Source organism: Triticum dicoccoides, chromosome 7B (genome assembly GCF_002162155.2).
Source record: "Triticum dicoccoides isolate Atlit2015 ecotype Zavitan chromosome 7B, WEW_v2.0, whole genome shotgun sequence".
In the NCBI taxonomy this organism is placed as follows: Eukaryota; Viridiplantae; Streptophyta; class Magnoliopsida; order Poales; family Poaceae; genus Triticum; species Triticum dicoccoides.
The window spans coordinates 239,105,821-239,121,670 of NC_041393.1; the positions used below are offsets into that span (position 1 = coordinate 239,105,821).

At 46.7% G+C, this 15,850-nt stretch overlaps 1 protein-coding gene across 1 annotated transcript; it reads left to right on the forward strand.

Moving 5' to 3' along the window:
- Window positions 1–1,121: 1,121 nt before the first annotated feature.
- Window positions 1,122–5,105, forward strand: LOC119335824 (NAC domain-containing protein 83-like). Its single transcript, XM_037607897.1, has 3 exons — window positions 1,122–1,643; window positions 1,752–2,038; window positions 4,484–5,105. The coding sequence occupies exons 1-3, from the start codon at window positions 1,445–1,447 to the stop codon at window positions 4,703–4,705; spliced, it is 708 nt and encodes a 235-aa protein (XP_037463794.1). The 5' UTR covers window positions 1,122–1,444; the 3' UTR covers window positions 4,706–5,105.
- The last annotated feature ends 10,745 nt before the right edge of the window (window positions 5,106–15,850 follow it).

Genomic DNA, 15,850 nt, shown 5'->3' on the forward strand with positions numbered 1-15,850 from the left:
ACTAACTGCAGCATAGACCTGGCATTTGGTCTTATCCCTGGAATTCTCTGAAATTTTCATCCATCCATATGCACAACATGATAAGACAGGGCCTTGTTGTTCACTACATTTTCAAACAAGTATGGAAAAGTGCTCCAATGCTAAGGCACAAAATTTTCTTCTGGTTGCTTCTTCATGATACGGTGAACTCTTTCGGCTGGCCTCATATAACTGTGAGCTTAGCACCTTGCCATCAAAAGAAACATCATTGCATCTCTTCTCGGACCGTTCTTTTGCTTTCGCATTGTGGACACTATATGCTTCTCAAGAAATAGGGGCATTTCCTTATTAGACAATGTTCTCTTCACAATGCAAAGTCTGCCAAACTCTTTTGCCCTCTGCATTATCATCATAGGATGTTGGAATATCTAGACTCGGAGGAACTCTAAAATTTTCAAGCAAAGAGCTCCTACTGTCACTGCTTGGAGACACCTACTCAACAAGGATCTGCTGCGTATCACTCACAAAATTAACAGAAAGTTCTTAGGAGAATTTTCCCTAAAGCTGGAATTGGTTGAGCCCTAGGCTGTTGTTTTTCTGTTTCTTTTGATTTTTTGTACGTAACTTGTTCTAGAACGATTGTTCTGCAGTTCAAGGTTAAAAAAAAAGTTCACTCGGTATAATTCTCACGGCTAAGACATGTCACAAAGTTACAAAAATGAGGTAAAGAGGGAAATCCGCCAAGTCATGAATTATCCTAAGCTTCTGTTGGATTTCAGTCATCCTGAAACCAAAAGAAAGAAAAAAATCAGCCAAGGATGAAACTGAAAACCGAAATCACGGCAATCAGTCACACTCCACTGACGGGTGCTATTTGACGAAAACGAAGTTGGCGGAATCTGAAGCGGGCAGTTAACCTCGTTGCTTGCGTTGCCGCGTAACAGGGGCACAGGCACTGTAACTTGCTGGAGAATTTCCAGAAGGAATCGAAAGGGCAATAAACCGGCGCGCTTGTCAAATCGGAGAAGGCACCGAGCTAGGCCACACGTCCGCCAGCAGGCGAGCCGCAGACGACGGCGACGATGGAGTAAACTTCACGCCTCCCGCAGCCGATCTCTATATAAACACCCCGCGCCCTTTTCCCCACTCCCCCTCCCTACTACAATCCCCCCATCTCTCTCTCCGTAGTCTACACCCTCTCCCTCTCTCTGTCTCTCTCTGCAAGTCGCCATGAACATTCCAAGCAAATGCACGACCCATGGGCGCCACTTTGCACTTGCAAAGTGAGATAGGAAGCTGCGGCCTGCCCTGCTCCCTTTACCACTACCGTGCAAGGACGTCCCTGTGAACTACAAGCTACACCTAGCTAGTGCGGCTATTAGTTCGTACATACGTGCTCGAGCCACTGAGCTGAGCTAGTTTGTGCGTGCTATTACAAGCTGTTGCCAGGTGGTCAGCGGCAGCCATGGAGAGGACGCCGGTGATGGTGAGGCAGGGCGGCCAGGAGGTGCTGAGGCAGCTGCCGCCCGGGTTCCGCTTCCGCCCTACAGACGAGGAGCTGGTTGTGCAGTACCTCCGCCGAAAGGCCCTTGCCCTCCCGCTCCCAGCTGCTGTCATCTCCGATGTCCACAACCTCTACAGCCTCGACCCCTGGGACATCCCCGGTACGCCACGCACGCAGCACAAACACGGCCGCCGCCGACGACGACACTGCTAGCCATACGATGTGTTACATGTACTATACTGAAAGCTGCCGTTTGACTCGTTTCCAGGCGCGAGAGAGGGGGAGAAGTACTACTTTGCGGTCCGGCCGGCCGCCGGCGCCAAGAGGGGTGGCAGGACCACGACGGCGAGCGGGTGCTGGAAGCCCGCGAGCGCGAGGGAGAGGCCGGTGGTGGTGTCCCGGTGCGGCCGGAGCCACCTCGTCGGCGTCAAGAAGTCCCTGGCCTTCGTCCCCCGACGTGGCAAGGGCAAGGGCTCCAAGGCGCCGCCGGCGCCAGCGCAGATCGGCTGGGTCATGCACGAGTACCGCCTCGCCCTGCCGCATCACCACAAGAATGTGAGCACTAACTAATAATCCTCCTTGATTGCTGAATTATTAGACGCAACTTGATTTAATTGATTGCCATTAATTTGTTCTTGCTGCATGTACTGTGTCAATTATAGTTTTTTCTCCTTCCGAATGATGTTCTTGTACTTGTTCAACTGCACTGCTGCAGCTGCGTGTTAGTAGTGCTACTCTAATCTCCAATCCTTAGCTTTGGATGACAGCTCCATCAGTTGCAAAGCATAAACTGATAGAGTACAATTAAGCTAGTACTGATAATTGAAGCTGCCATATAACTTGAATAAAATTCCTGCTAAGGTTTACAGTGAAAGCCTAATCTAAGCAAATACTTCAATAAAAAGACTAATCTAAGCAAAGCCTAATCTAAAAAGACTTACATTTAGGAACGGAGTATAATTTTATGTTTAGGCTTTCACTGTTAGTATCCATACCTCAGGTTTTGCTTAGATTAGGTCAGTTTTTTCAGATTGCTGACGTATGTAATTGAACAGTTATGCTGGAGTTCTCACGAATCTCCTGTAAAATTCCTGCGTTTCAGACGGTTTTTTTCCCGGGGTATATTACTTAGCTAGTTAACTAGTAGCTAGCAGGATCATGCGTACATGTTCAACCTTGGCACGGAGCTGTCTTTTCAGCTTAACTTTGATTGTATCGACAGTTACCAACTACTCCTACTTAACTCATATATACGGCGCCCATGATGTCAGAATTAGCTTAACCTAATTAACCAGCTTACATAAAGTTCACAGTTGACATAACCACTCTTGCCGAGATTAATACTAACTAACAGTGTTTAATTAAGCTAGTTACAGAGTAGGTAAGTACTAGTAGCTACATATATAGGACACATAGGCATCTCCGCTAGCTAGATACATATACCTGCAAGCAAGATAGTTCATCAAACTGTGACAACTTGCAAAACTGCCAATTATTTGACCTGACCAATATATGGATGGATGGACGGATCGATCCTGTTGTAATTAAATTGCTTGGGATGGTAGTGGTCGCCGTTGCAATTTATGCTGATACGGAGAGGTGGTTGGTTGTACTTAACGCTGTCCTAGATGCTAGCTCTGGCCCGGCCTGTTGAGAATCCGTTGATGAGATCTTATTGTCGGGATTAATTAGCTAACCTGCAAATACATGTAGCCTAGCCCGGCCCTCAACAAGAAGTTAGTTGCTCGACCATATTTACATATACACCATCACCGGCCGCTGAGTTAGTTGAGTAGTAATTTACCGGTGACTGATAGTGAAAGCTTGCTAGATACAGAGAAGCATTTATATGTGGCATGCATCCTCCTTGTATCCGGAAAGGAAAAAAAAGAGGGGGCTAGCTAGGTGTCCACAGTCCAACTGCGCACAACAATTCCGTGGCCACTACTGTTGCAAGAGATGTTTCGTCAAAGAACTGTTGCATCTTCTCGTCGCTCGGTCTGCACAGTGTGGCCTACTGTCAATGCTCATCTACATGAATAAAAATCCTGTTTGGTAATGGAATGAGAGATTGGCTTCTAGCTGAAAAGTGTGCGTGGACGCGAATTGCACTTGCTGTTCGTTCGCAAGTCGTACCTCAACAGTGAGTGCCTGGCCGGGGCCAGAGCTAGGGTCGCCAATCCATTCAAAATCAACGTAGCGTTTGGTTGCAGTAATAATGTGGATATATAGGATTAATTCGTGGTGGTCTGTGGCAATCTCTTTTGATTCCAGTGTTTGGCGCAGCAATCTGGAGTGTTCGTTAGGAATATTGAATCGCCGATGTAACTGGGTTCCGTTAGTTCGTTGGATTAGGATTCCGTTCAAGATAGGCTGCTGTCAGTGAGTGCATTTCCGACATTTTTTTTTTTGAAATGGAGGCAAAAGCGAACCATAGGAAAGGAATATGGTATTATTGTTTGGATTGAGAACTAGTAGAAGTGATACTTTTACAGTTTTGCTAGAACTCATCTAGATGAGATATAATTTGGTCTCATTCACCTTTTATAGCCATTGGATGTGATGCTATAAGATGCGTGTGTGCTGATGTGAGTTGTATTTGTTCTTGTTTTCAAAGTGAATGTGACCAAATTATATCTCATCTAGATGAGTTCTAGGTACTCCCATACTTTTAACCAGAAAATTATAGTGCTAGGTTAGAAGTACTATTTCTTCTGTTTTTTACTCCTAAAACGTTGTTAATCCAATATTGCCATGAAAGGTAAAGACCCTAATGTTCCTCCAATCCCAGAACGAAACACTCACTGGTTCTTTTAGTAAGAGCGTCGTTTTTTCAGTCTAGCCCACGAGTAGTAGTATTGTCATTTACTACGTTATTTTCATTTGCATCGGATTCTTTTTTTTCCTTGTGCTGCATGCTTGCATTGCATCTTTGCCATCAATTGTTGTTGCTGGAACGGAAAAGGTGTGCTTAACTAAGACGCTCGTCGCAACTTGCAGGGTTGCTGCTTGGCTGAGGCTGGAACACAAGAGTGGGTAGTGTGCCGGATCTTCCAAAGGGACAGATCGTCGTCGTCGTCCAACAGACAAACGCCGGGCATCCACGGCACCGACGCGCACCGCACGATGCCACCGATGCCACCATCGCCATCGTCGTCGTCTTCCAGCTGCGTCACAAGCGGCGGCAGCTCCTCAGACCTGCAGGAAGAGGTCAGCAGCTGAGAAGCCAAGCAAAGCTGCTGCCTACTGCCTCTCCAAGAGACACTGACTAGCTAGCTTAGCTAGGCAGATTACGAACCAGGGGAAAGAAATGATGTGTCCTTTTCTTGCTCCAACATTTGTTTTTCTCTCCATCTCTTTGCTCTCTTTCTCCGTGTAATATGTAATGCAGTGTGATGATGTAGCGAGAAGCAAGTCAGCAACCAGGCATTGGGTGTTTAGTTAATTAAGAAAGCCTCCTCTGATTAGTAGCAGATGTACCATGCATATGTGATATGTGTATGTATACGTAGCAGAGATGCAGCACGCAGTGACCACTGCATGCATGTGTAATAACCTGCGAGCTGTACGTGAAATTTCTTCAAGGAAGAAAAAGTGAAAGCCTTTCTCGTTTTTACTGCCATGTTTTCAGTCTCAAGTTGTTGCTTACTCTGGACCGACCTCTCGGCTCTGATCGCAAACTATACTCGCCGCTATCATGTCATGAGACACAAGATGCATGATATAGCGAAAATTGTAGGGCTAATTAATACTAGCATAAATTTGACCGTAGGGGTTAACTATTGATAGTTGACTAATAATTGAAGTGGTTCTCAATTTGAGGTCAGTTGCTTACATGTTACAAGTTCATCTTTATTTAAATACTTGTGTCTCGAGCGAACAAAATATTTTTTACGTAAAAGTTGTCTCTTGGCCAAAAAGGGTTGCTGTCATGCATGTGCAATGGTCGGCTATATTTTATCACGTTGTGCGTACAGATGTACATGTAAGCTGGAAAGCATCGATACCGCTTACATACGCCCAAATTAGAGAAAAGCAGCATGATACCTAACCTTCACGTGTCACATGACATACAAACATACATGATAATATTTATATGTACCTATTCCAACAAAACAGCCTAGGAGAAACCCCACCCTAGAGAAAATTGATCCCATTTTCGTTACCAACACCTGGGAGGACATCTTTCCGTGCGGAACTTGTTGACGGCTCTTGGCACGGCAGTCTCGGATCATTCCCCCCTCTTTGTGGATTTGGACGCGGATTTTCACGTGGGCAAGCATTTTAAGTTCGAAAGCTTCTGGCCGAAGGCCGAGGGCTTTTTGGATGTAGTTCAGGAGGCATGGAATGCAGTACCGTCGAAAAGAAACCCTTTCTTGGCCCTGGATAACAAACTTCATGCGATGGCCAAAGCTTTGCAAAGGTGGAGTGACAAGTGGATTGGAAATGTTAAGCTTCAAATTTCCTTGGCGATGGAGATCATTGGTCGGCTGGACAAGGCTGCAGACTCGCGCCAGCTGGCGGATAACGAGCATGGCTTGAGGAAGTTACTGAAGAGGGAGCTACTTGGACTCTGTTCGCTTGAGAGATCCATTGCGAGGCAGCGTTCACGGATTTGGCAGCTTAAAGAGGGGGAGGCAAACACGGCTTTCTTCCAGCGGCAGGCAAGATACAGGTAAAAGAAAAATGTGATTACTTCTTTGAGACACGAGGGGGTACTTTACACTGGGCAGGAGAGCATAGCGAAGGTGGTGGATGACTACTACGATGCATTGTTCGGTGTCTCGGCTCAGCAGCTGACATCGATCAACTTGGACGTGCTGGATCTCCCTTATATGGACCTTGCGCACCTCGAGGCCCCGTTTGAGGATGAGGAGGTTGAGAAGATTATTAAAGAAATGTCGTTGGACAAGGCACCTGGCCCGGACGTTTTCACTGGCCGTTTCTTTGTTTCATGCTGGCACATCATCAAGCATGATTTTATGAAGGCCCTGCGGCAGTTCCATGCGGGTGACATGAGAGGGTTGGCGTCTATTAATAAGGCGCTAGTTTCCCTCCTCCCCAAGATCCAGGGAGCGGTGGATGTGAAAGATTTTAGACCGGTGAGCCTTATAAGTGGACCAATGAAGATCTTCGACAAAATTTTGGCATCCAGGCTTGCGGTTGACCTGCTGAGGATGGTGGGGCACCACCAGAGTGCATTTGTGCGTGGCAGATCGCTACATGACAATTTTATGTTGGTGCGATGCACAGCTAGGAGATTGCATGGGTTGAAGCACCCATCAGTCCTTCTTAAACTGGACATCACGAAAGCTTTCGATACAATCCAGTGGCCTTTTTTTCTTCAAGTGTTGCAGACATTGGGATTCGGAGCCAAATGGATTACGTGGATGTGTGGACTGTTGGCAACCTCCTCCACAAGGATCACGGTTAATGGCATGCCTGGTAGGCCAATCTTGCCATGCCAAGGCTTCAGGCAAGGAGACCCCCTTTCACCTATGCTCTTCATCTTGTGCATGGAGCCACTGCGAGCTCTTTTCCATTTTGCAATGGAAAGGGGGCTCCTGGCGCCGTTGGCACGTTCGGGGCTAAAACAACGAGTTTCCATGTTTGCTGACGACGTGGTCACCTTTCTCAAGCCCAATGAATTGGAAACACGGACTTGTGATGCTATTCTGAGGCTTTTTGGTCAGGCCTCGGGATTGGTGGTGAATTGCAGCAAAAGCTTGGCTATTCCGATTAGATGCTCGACGGAAGAGAGTGATTTGGTGGTGAGCACCTTGGGCTGCTCTGCTGGCACGTTTCCGTGCAGATACCTCGGCCTCCCTTTAACCCTGAGGAAGCCAACGGCGGCGCAGCTCCAGGATCTGGTAGACAAGGTTGGGGATGCGCTACCTTTGTGGAAGGCCTCCCTACTCCCAAAGAGTAGCCGCATGCTGCTCATCCATTCGGTGTTGTGTGCTATCCCTGTGCACTCCATGCTGGCGTTGGATTTGCCTGCAAAGACAATTTCTGCGCTATCTAAGATTTGCCGTGGTTTCTTGTGGTGTGGTAAGAAGGAGGCCTGCGGAGGCAACTGCTCAATATCATGGGAAATGGTGTGCAGGCCCAAGTGGGCAGGTGGCCTAGGATTGGCGAACTTGAAGTGGCTCAATAAGGCTCTTCAAGCGAGATGGTCGTGGCTGCAGAAGTTTGACAAAGGAAGACCATGGGTAGAGTTTCCAATCAACGTTTCGGTGGAGTCGGAGGCTTTGGTGCAAGCAGCGGCAGTTACAACTTTGGGTGATGGAAAATCCACCTTGTTCTAGGAACATAAATGGTTGGATGGCTCCCGCTTACGGGATCTCGCACCAACGCTGTCAGGACCCCGACTCAATGCCACATCGATCTAGCATGTAACACATCATATCACTTTGCGGCCTCACGCACGGTATTCCCACGGGTGCCACCTTACCTGGCCCGGGACCGTTTGCGCCTTTTGGCTCACGGATATGATAGTGCCGCTAGCATCCATATGACAAAGAACCCGGGCTGACATGGCTAGTCGTAAACCCAAAGTGGCACAGACTTACAGGGACAGGCATCCATGACCCAGCGTCGAACGTGTCGGTCATCAACGAGTGAATCTAGGCTGTAGCACTTGGCTAGCAGGACTCCGGTGAACCGGGCTGTAGCGGGCTAACATGACTCCGGTATTCATCGCGTGACATTTCCCCGAAGGGATAGACACAGGAACGAAGAAGGACACATGCCGGCCAGCCTAAGTGTTCCGGAGCAGTAGAAAGCTACCATGGCTCGGTGGAAACACTAGGAGACATTTCCCGGTAAGAGAGGCTACCAAGGATAAACAACTAGGTTGTCAGATCCCACACATACCAAGCATTTCAATAATATACACATAATATGCTCGATATGTGCAAATACAACATGGCATCACAACATGACTCTACAACTCAAGTATTTTATTCAATAGGCTCCGAGGAGCGAGATATTACAAACATGGGTCTCATGACCCAACAATCAAAGCATACAAATCAAAGCACAAGCGGAAGCTATCATGTCTGGGTACAGACATCTATAACTGAAAAAGGCTGAGAAGCCTGACTATCTACCAGATCCTGCCGGGGCACAAGATCGTAGTTGAGGTAACAAGCTAAACGTCGAAGTCCACGCGGAACTACTAGCGAGACTGAGGTCTCTCTGCAAAAACATAAAATAGGCAAACGTGAGTACAAATGTACCCAGCAAGACTTACATCAGAACTAACTACATATGCATCATTATCAACAAGGGGATGGTGGGGTTTAACTGCAGCAAGCCAGCTTTGACTCGGTGGCTATTCTAAACTACGACTGCAAGCAACTCTTTTGAGGTGGCGCACACGAGTCCACATATTCACCATATCAATACACCACTATGGATCCGCTCCCGTCTCCCTACGAGAACGCCATCCATAGCACTCACGCTTATCTTGCGTATTTTAGAGTATCCACTTTCACTTGTCTATGAACTGATATAAGCAACCCAGAAGTCCTTCACCGCGGACACGGCTATTCGAATAGATGATGTTAACCCTGCAGGGGTGTACTTCTTCATACATGTTTCCACCACTTAGCGTCTGCACACGACATGTGCTCGGCAGACTTCAAGCGAAAGCCGACGTGGGTGTAGACCACGACCTACCTAAATGCTCAAGTCTCTAGTCCAGGTTTATCGCCTATTCGGGTTCCATCCATGAGGATATCCGGACGGAGTTTCGCTCACAGCCCCAAACGATGTGAACAGGGTTCCGTGACACCAAACGGGCGCCCGGTATACCCGGCCACGTGCCTACCGCATCACAGCCCACCCCTACGGTCAGCGCTGTCCACGGCCTCCAGCATACTACAAACACCAGAAACTACTTGCAACTCCTGGACAGAGGACAAGGGTGAATAAGAAGTCGAGCGGGGTCATATTTCAGGGCCCAATGTATGGTAGTAGCTGAATCATGGATCACAAACACAGAACTCAGTTCCTGAGGACGGCTTCAATGAGACAACCCACCATGTACTCCTACATGGCCTCTCACCGACACCTTTTACCAAATCGTGTTCACACACTTAGCTCACACACAGTAGGACATGTTCACACACCTCTGATTCATCCCGGATGAATCAGACCTGACACAACTCTAAGCAGTAGCAGGCATGACAATAAGCATGAATGAGTAGGCACAACAGGGCTCAAACAACTCCTACTCGTGCTAGTGGGTTTCATCTATTTACTGTGGCAATGACAGGTCATGCAGAGGATAAAGGGGTTCAGCTACCGCAGCAAGTAACAGATGAATCGGTGTTGTCCTAATGTATTAAAAGAGAGCAGGGGCGAGAGAGTAGGATTGTATCGGAATGAACAAGGGGTTTTTGCTTGCCTGGCACTTCTGAAGATAACATTGAGTCTTCATCAGTGTCAACGATCACAACGTTGGAACATCGTCTACCGGGAGGGAACAGATACCGGCAACAAGAAGAAATACAATCAATGCAATGCACAATATGATGCATGCTCATGACATGGCAATATGAATGTGTTTTGAGCTAATGCACCTAGCTATGATTTAAATGAGGTTGGTTTGAATACATGATTCAAATTCCAACTCCATATATGATTATTTAAATGCCCTTTAATTGATTTGTGCTAAACAGCAGCTATAAGTTGTTCTAACATGCATGAAAATGGTACAGATGGATTCCTTGAATTTTTCTGATAATTTTTCATATATAAATTATTTAATTTGGAGTTACGGTTGAATTTCTATGATTTATTGAAGTTTTAGCTATTTTCTGAAATTTCCTGAATTAAAATAAATTCAGAAAATGATTTAATTGCGTCAGCCTGACGCCGGGGTGATGTCAGCAGGTCAAAGGCGTCGACCAGGTCAAACCTGACCAGTGGGGCCCACTGGTCAGTGACCCAGTCAACTAACCAAGTTAGTTAGCCCTAACTAACTGGATTGGGCCCACTGGTCAGCGACTAGCCTAAATATGATTAGCCCTAACTAACTTAGTTAGCCGGGCGGGGCCCGCATGTTAGTGGCTCAGTGGCTTAGCCGAAATTAGTTATTAACTTAACCAAAGTTAGCAGGGGCCGGGCCCACCTGTCAGTGACCCTGGGAAAGTCAAACAGGGTCAAATCCCGGGTCGGTGGGGTCAAACCCACCGGCGACACGACGCTGGCGAGGCCCGAGACGGCGGCTATGCGCGGAATCGCAGCACAGGCCACGGATCGAGGTGCGGATGGCACCGTTGGAACCCCGAGCCTCGTCCGCGTCCTCTGGTGCTAGTGGGGTCGCCGGAGACGGCTCAGATCGACGGCGGCGTCCACTTCCGCGGCGGCCGGAGCTCGGCTAAGTGCGGGCGCGGTGCTGCAGCTCATAGGTGGGTGAACGGAGGTGCTAGGCAGCACCTAAAGGCAGCAGGAGCATGTCGGAGCTGCTATGCGAGGCAGAGGTGCTCGGGGCACGGAGCTCGCCGGCCATGGCGGACGGCGGCTTCGGGTGCTCGTGGGGCAGCGGCTACAGGGCGCGCGCGAGAGAGAGAGGTGAGGGGAAACGACGGTAAGCTCACAGGGAGGCAGCAGGGTGGCTCAGTGGGCTCGGGGACGCGCCAGACGTCGCGAATCGACGGCGGTGAGCTTCGGTGGCCGGCGACGGAAACGGCGATGGTGGCGGCGTTGCAGGGCGTCCGGCGGGGCATGGGTTGGTGGAGAGGAAGAGGGGGTCGAGGCGGAGCCTTTGAGCGCATCGGCGAGGCTAGGGGTGGCCGGTGGCCACGGGTACGGCGACGATGACGGCGAGCTCCGCTCGGTGGTGTGCGTGAGAGGGGAGCAGAGGAGGGGATGGGGTCCAGGGGGAGATGATGAGGGCGAGGGAGAGCGAGAGGGGGTCGGGGAGGCGCGTGGCGTCATCGGGGCGTCGAGGAGGAAGCAGGAGGTGGCCAGGGGAAGCAGGAGGTGGCCGAGGCCTCTCGGGCGCGCGCCACGCCTCGGTCCTTCTGGCGAGGAGGAAGACGACAGGGGGAGTGGAGATGGGCTGGGCCGTGCTGGGCCAGGTAAGTGGGCGCCAGATAACTTCCTTCTCTCTCTCTCTCTTTTATTTCTTTTCTATTTCTGTTATTTTGTTTTTGATTTGATTTAAAATACCAAATCATTTAATAAATCCTGGAAACAATTATGGGTGCTTTCTGAATTATTTCAGTGACCCTTAACAATTTCCAACATTTATTTGAACATTTAAATTATTTATAGTGTTTAAATGCCCAAAGTCAAATACAATATGATTTAATTCAAAAATCCAAAAATGACCTAAGAATATATTCATCATTTTTGGCAGAGGTTTCCACCTTAACCAGAAATCATGAACTTTTCTTAGGAACTTTTTGGGTTTATTGAAAAGATTTTAATTCACCCTAGTTGAGTTGATTTAATGCTAGGGTTTGAACATCCCCATTCCAATTTTAGGCAAAAATTAAACATGATGCAACACATGACTAGCTAGCTCAGAGCAAACCAGAAGTTAGGGATGTGACAACTCACCCCCACTAAACAAGAATCTCGTCTCGAGATTCAAGCGTAGGGTAAGATGAAAGGGGAAACGCAAACTAGTATAATCTTCACGATCCAGGGTGCACTTCATAAGAGCGTTGATTCAATCACCATCTTTGTCTTGTCGTCTTGTTCTGAGAACTCCAACTAACATGACAACGAGAGGAAAGGAAAGACCCTAAAAGAATCGTTCTTCTCGAAGGTCGAACAACTCAGGATTAACTCACGGAATGAGACATAGCAACATCTCTCGAGCTGAGGGACGAAGCACACATCCATAAGAATGGAGTGAGGCAGATGACGAAGGTTCACTAGGTAGACAACAATTTCACGCTTAAGAAGATGGTAATCGGTTGTCAACGTAGCGAGGAGTTGAGTTGCCATGATACCACAACGAGACACCTTCGGAACCGTGACTCGTAGATATCTCCCCTTAAGTGGCAAAAAGAATTACCTTTGATTCAGAGATCATTGAAACTCTTTATACCAGCTTAAGGCAAATCATAATCGATCATTTAGAGGGGTTCGGTAGAATGGCATACTCAAACTTGGATGATGTGGATTACCTTGTTGAAGACAACATAATGGATGAATTTTCTTATCACCGGAAATGGAAGAGACCCATGGTAGAATGACACATTGGCGGTGCAAGCTGGGAACAAAATGCAAATGCTAGGAATGATTCTGGTAACTGGGGAAGAACCCAACAATAGGGAGTGAATTCACTATTTGAAAAGTCATAGCATTGCCGAGGAAACTGAGAGGAATCCCAGTTAGATCCGATGATAACACGTAGAGCTTGTGCGTGCTCTCAAGAACTTGAGCATTTCCACAATCATCAAGGTTTTACCAATATCCGTGTCAAGGGTGCTGACAGCACAACATACTACCATGATGAATAGCGATGGACGATGCAGATGCAAAGGAGGATAACACTTTCTCAGATTTCACCTTAGCGAGGCCAAGGGAACGAAATCTGGATGATCGACCGAGAGACATTTAGCACTCCGCTTCTAATGTTCTCCTTGATGTGCTAGCGTAATCCACCCATAGATATGGTTTGATATCTAGAACATCAAGTAAAAGGTCAGACTTCGGGATCTCAAAAATCCATAGGGGCAACTAGGGAGTAAATCCTACGAAATCCCTATGGAGAGGTGGCCAACTTCTCCAATCAAGATACTACAATATTAGGTCTCCCGGCAGGGTGTGTTGGCCACGACATCCACTTTACCGGTTTCCGAGGGACCGATATTATAGTTCTTGGGAAAGGTTCCAAACCATCATATCTGCCTGAGATTCAGATCTGGTTGGTGTCAGGATATTCCAGACTCGTCGAGTCTAGGAAGAAAAACGAAAGTTTGCAACACAAATCGACGAGATGACGTTGCGAGATTCTCGGGAAATGAACTACGATAGTAAGCTCCAAAACATGAGCTGGTTCTGCTACAAACATGTGAACACGTTGTCCCAGACAAGCATGACCACAAAGTAGTCTTATAATAAAACACTACCGAGTTCCGGAGGGGGAACCATCAGCGAGGATATTGAAGTTTTGTACAAATCCGTCTGGTACCTTCGGGACTGGCACTTAGAACTTATTAACCTTGAACAAATCAATCAGTGGCTTGGTGTGCTAGGGACACATATAGAATGGAGGTTGCAAGTCTCCAGACCACAGAATACTTCGCACGTATGCATGACTGATTTGGGATGATTCCAAAGGAAATAACATTGAATTTCTCGAATCCACGGCGGCAACTTGCATCAAATGCACATGAACTAGAGGAAGTCACTTCTTACATCCTAACATGTGCTTCATGAGCTAGCATGAATAAATGCTTTCAAAAGTTTCCAACACTAGCTTAATGTTCAGCAAAATTATGGAGAAGGCAAGAATGTTGTCGATGGGCTCAACAACAATTCATCCAGATTTCCTTTTAAGAGAAATTCCATAGTTAAGTGGACACGGTGATAGCATTGGTCAGACCAAAGAATATAATGGTGTATGCTCGAGGAAAACCCACGAGTAAGACAACATTACGAACATCGTTGGTTCTGACTTGATTTGAGGATAGCCCACACCCAAATCAAAGGTTGGACAAGATGATAGGTCCATTAACTGATCACGAGGGTCAGTCGATGAAATATCAATTTTCTTCAACGCACACATACAAAGGGTATCCCTTTGAAATGAACTAAGTCAGGTAAGCTTTTATCTTCCAACTCTCCAAGTTGTTGCTTGGCTTAACAAACTAGCTCAGGGGTATCCAACACAGATTCTTGGAGAAAGGATGGTTTACAGGAATAAACCAACTTGATGACGAACTCAACATAGCGGTCAGGTGACAACCTGGTAATACTTCTGAGAAGATATTCAGAAAATCACGAACCACCGGTATGTTACTAAGCTCGAGAACAATCTTGCTTTTCAGGGCAAGACGATATGATCAATAGAGCGAGGATTTGAAATAATCCTAACTCATCGATCGAGGAGTGAACCAGGAGAATGGACTAGGTAGCACGATCAATCTTAGAATGATGATTCAATAACCAACACACTAAGAATGAAATTATTGTCCTTTAACTACCCAGCAACGAGGTTGCTAGGCGTATTGATTTCACACATCACAATTCATTTGTCGGTATTCCGGTTGCATCAACACGAAGACCGAGGAATGACTAATGATGGCAAGAAGTATCACTGTACCAAGAGTTCATAGGATGGTGTGCAATTCCTATAACAATCCCGATATAAAGATGGTAATACTCCAAGGTAGAACAGAACAAAAGCTGGATTAGCAATTTGATCTGCGGAGCACAACTTCTTTGACCCAATCCTGGATATGGAAGAGGTACTGGAGTTTGTTTCTCCTAGTCATTCTGCGATAGAATGGCTTGACGGACCACAAGAGTAATAAGCATCGATAAACGAACGCACGCATACTCTTGACTATCAATTGATAGACGAGGGTCAGAATGCAACTAAAGAGAACAACTCAAAGGAACACATAATTTTCTGAGTTGTGGATGCATAGATTAGTATGTCGAACCAAGTTCAACATATTTCTTCCGGATAACCCATGCAGAAAGGTAGAACTGGCAGAGTCACGATTTATGAATGGAGAACTCCTCAAGAATAATCCTGTTGTGATATTTCAGTTCAACGAGGAACTTCTGCCATAAGTAGTTCATGGTATTTGGAAGAAGAAGATACCACGGACTTCAAGGACTATCGCAAAGGTTACTAATATCCTAAAGGCACTAGCAATTACTATCAACATGAAGTAGGTAGAGTGAATCTCGGGTTCAAGAACCCAGGAACAGAATACCTATTACTAAGTAGCATCACGGGATGCTTTCGAGAATGATGGCCAGAATCATCACACTGGGAACACAAATCATGGCTAAATTACTAGATGATCCCCTAAGACACCTAGGGTCATAATAATATCTCCAACATATATGTCAAGGTAACAGAGTACCTCAACTCACTGATTAGTGTGGTTAATCTGGCCCAAAGGAACATTGAAACGGGAGGAAGGAATTTGCAAGTGCATCAGACTGTTTAGAGACCTGAGATGACTCGGACAGCATAACGGCTGTAAATGCTCAAAAAAGATTTGAGACATTCAAAAAAATGGTGGCATAACCACTCAAAAGCACAATATCAAGGTATCGAGATCAATAATTAACATACAGAGGTAGAAACTGAACTGAGGCTTAATCCAACAATCTTATAAGTCTACGGATTAGTAACATGTGATCCTGATGGAAAGAAGA

Coding starts and splice junctions, on each gene's coding strand:
- LOC119335824 (XM_037607897.1), top strand. CDS start 1,445: ATGGAGAGGACGCCGGTGATGGTGAGGCAGGGCGGCCAGGAGGTGCTG. Junction 1,644..1,751: donor CGACCCCTGGGACATCCCCG/GTACGCCACGCA, acceptor ACTCGTTTCCAG/GCGCGAGAGAGGGGGAGAAG. Junction 2,039..4,483: donor TGCCGCATCACCACAAGAAT/GTGAGCACTAAC, acceptor CGCAACTTGCAG/GGTTGCTGCTTGGCTGAGGC.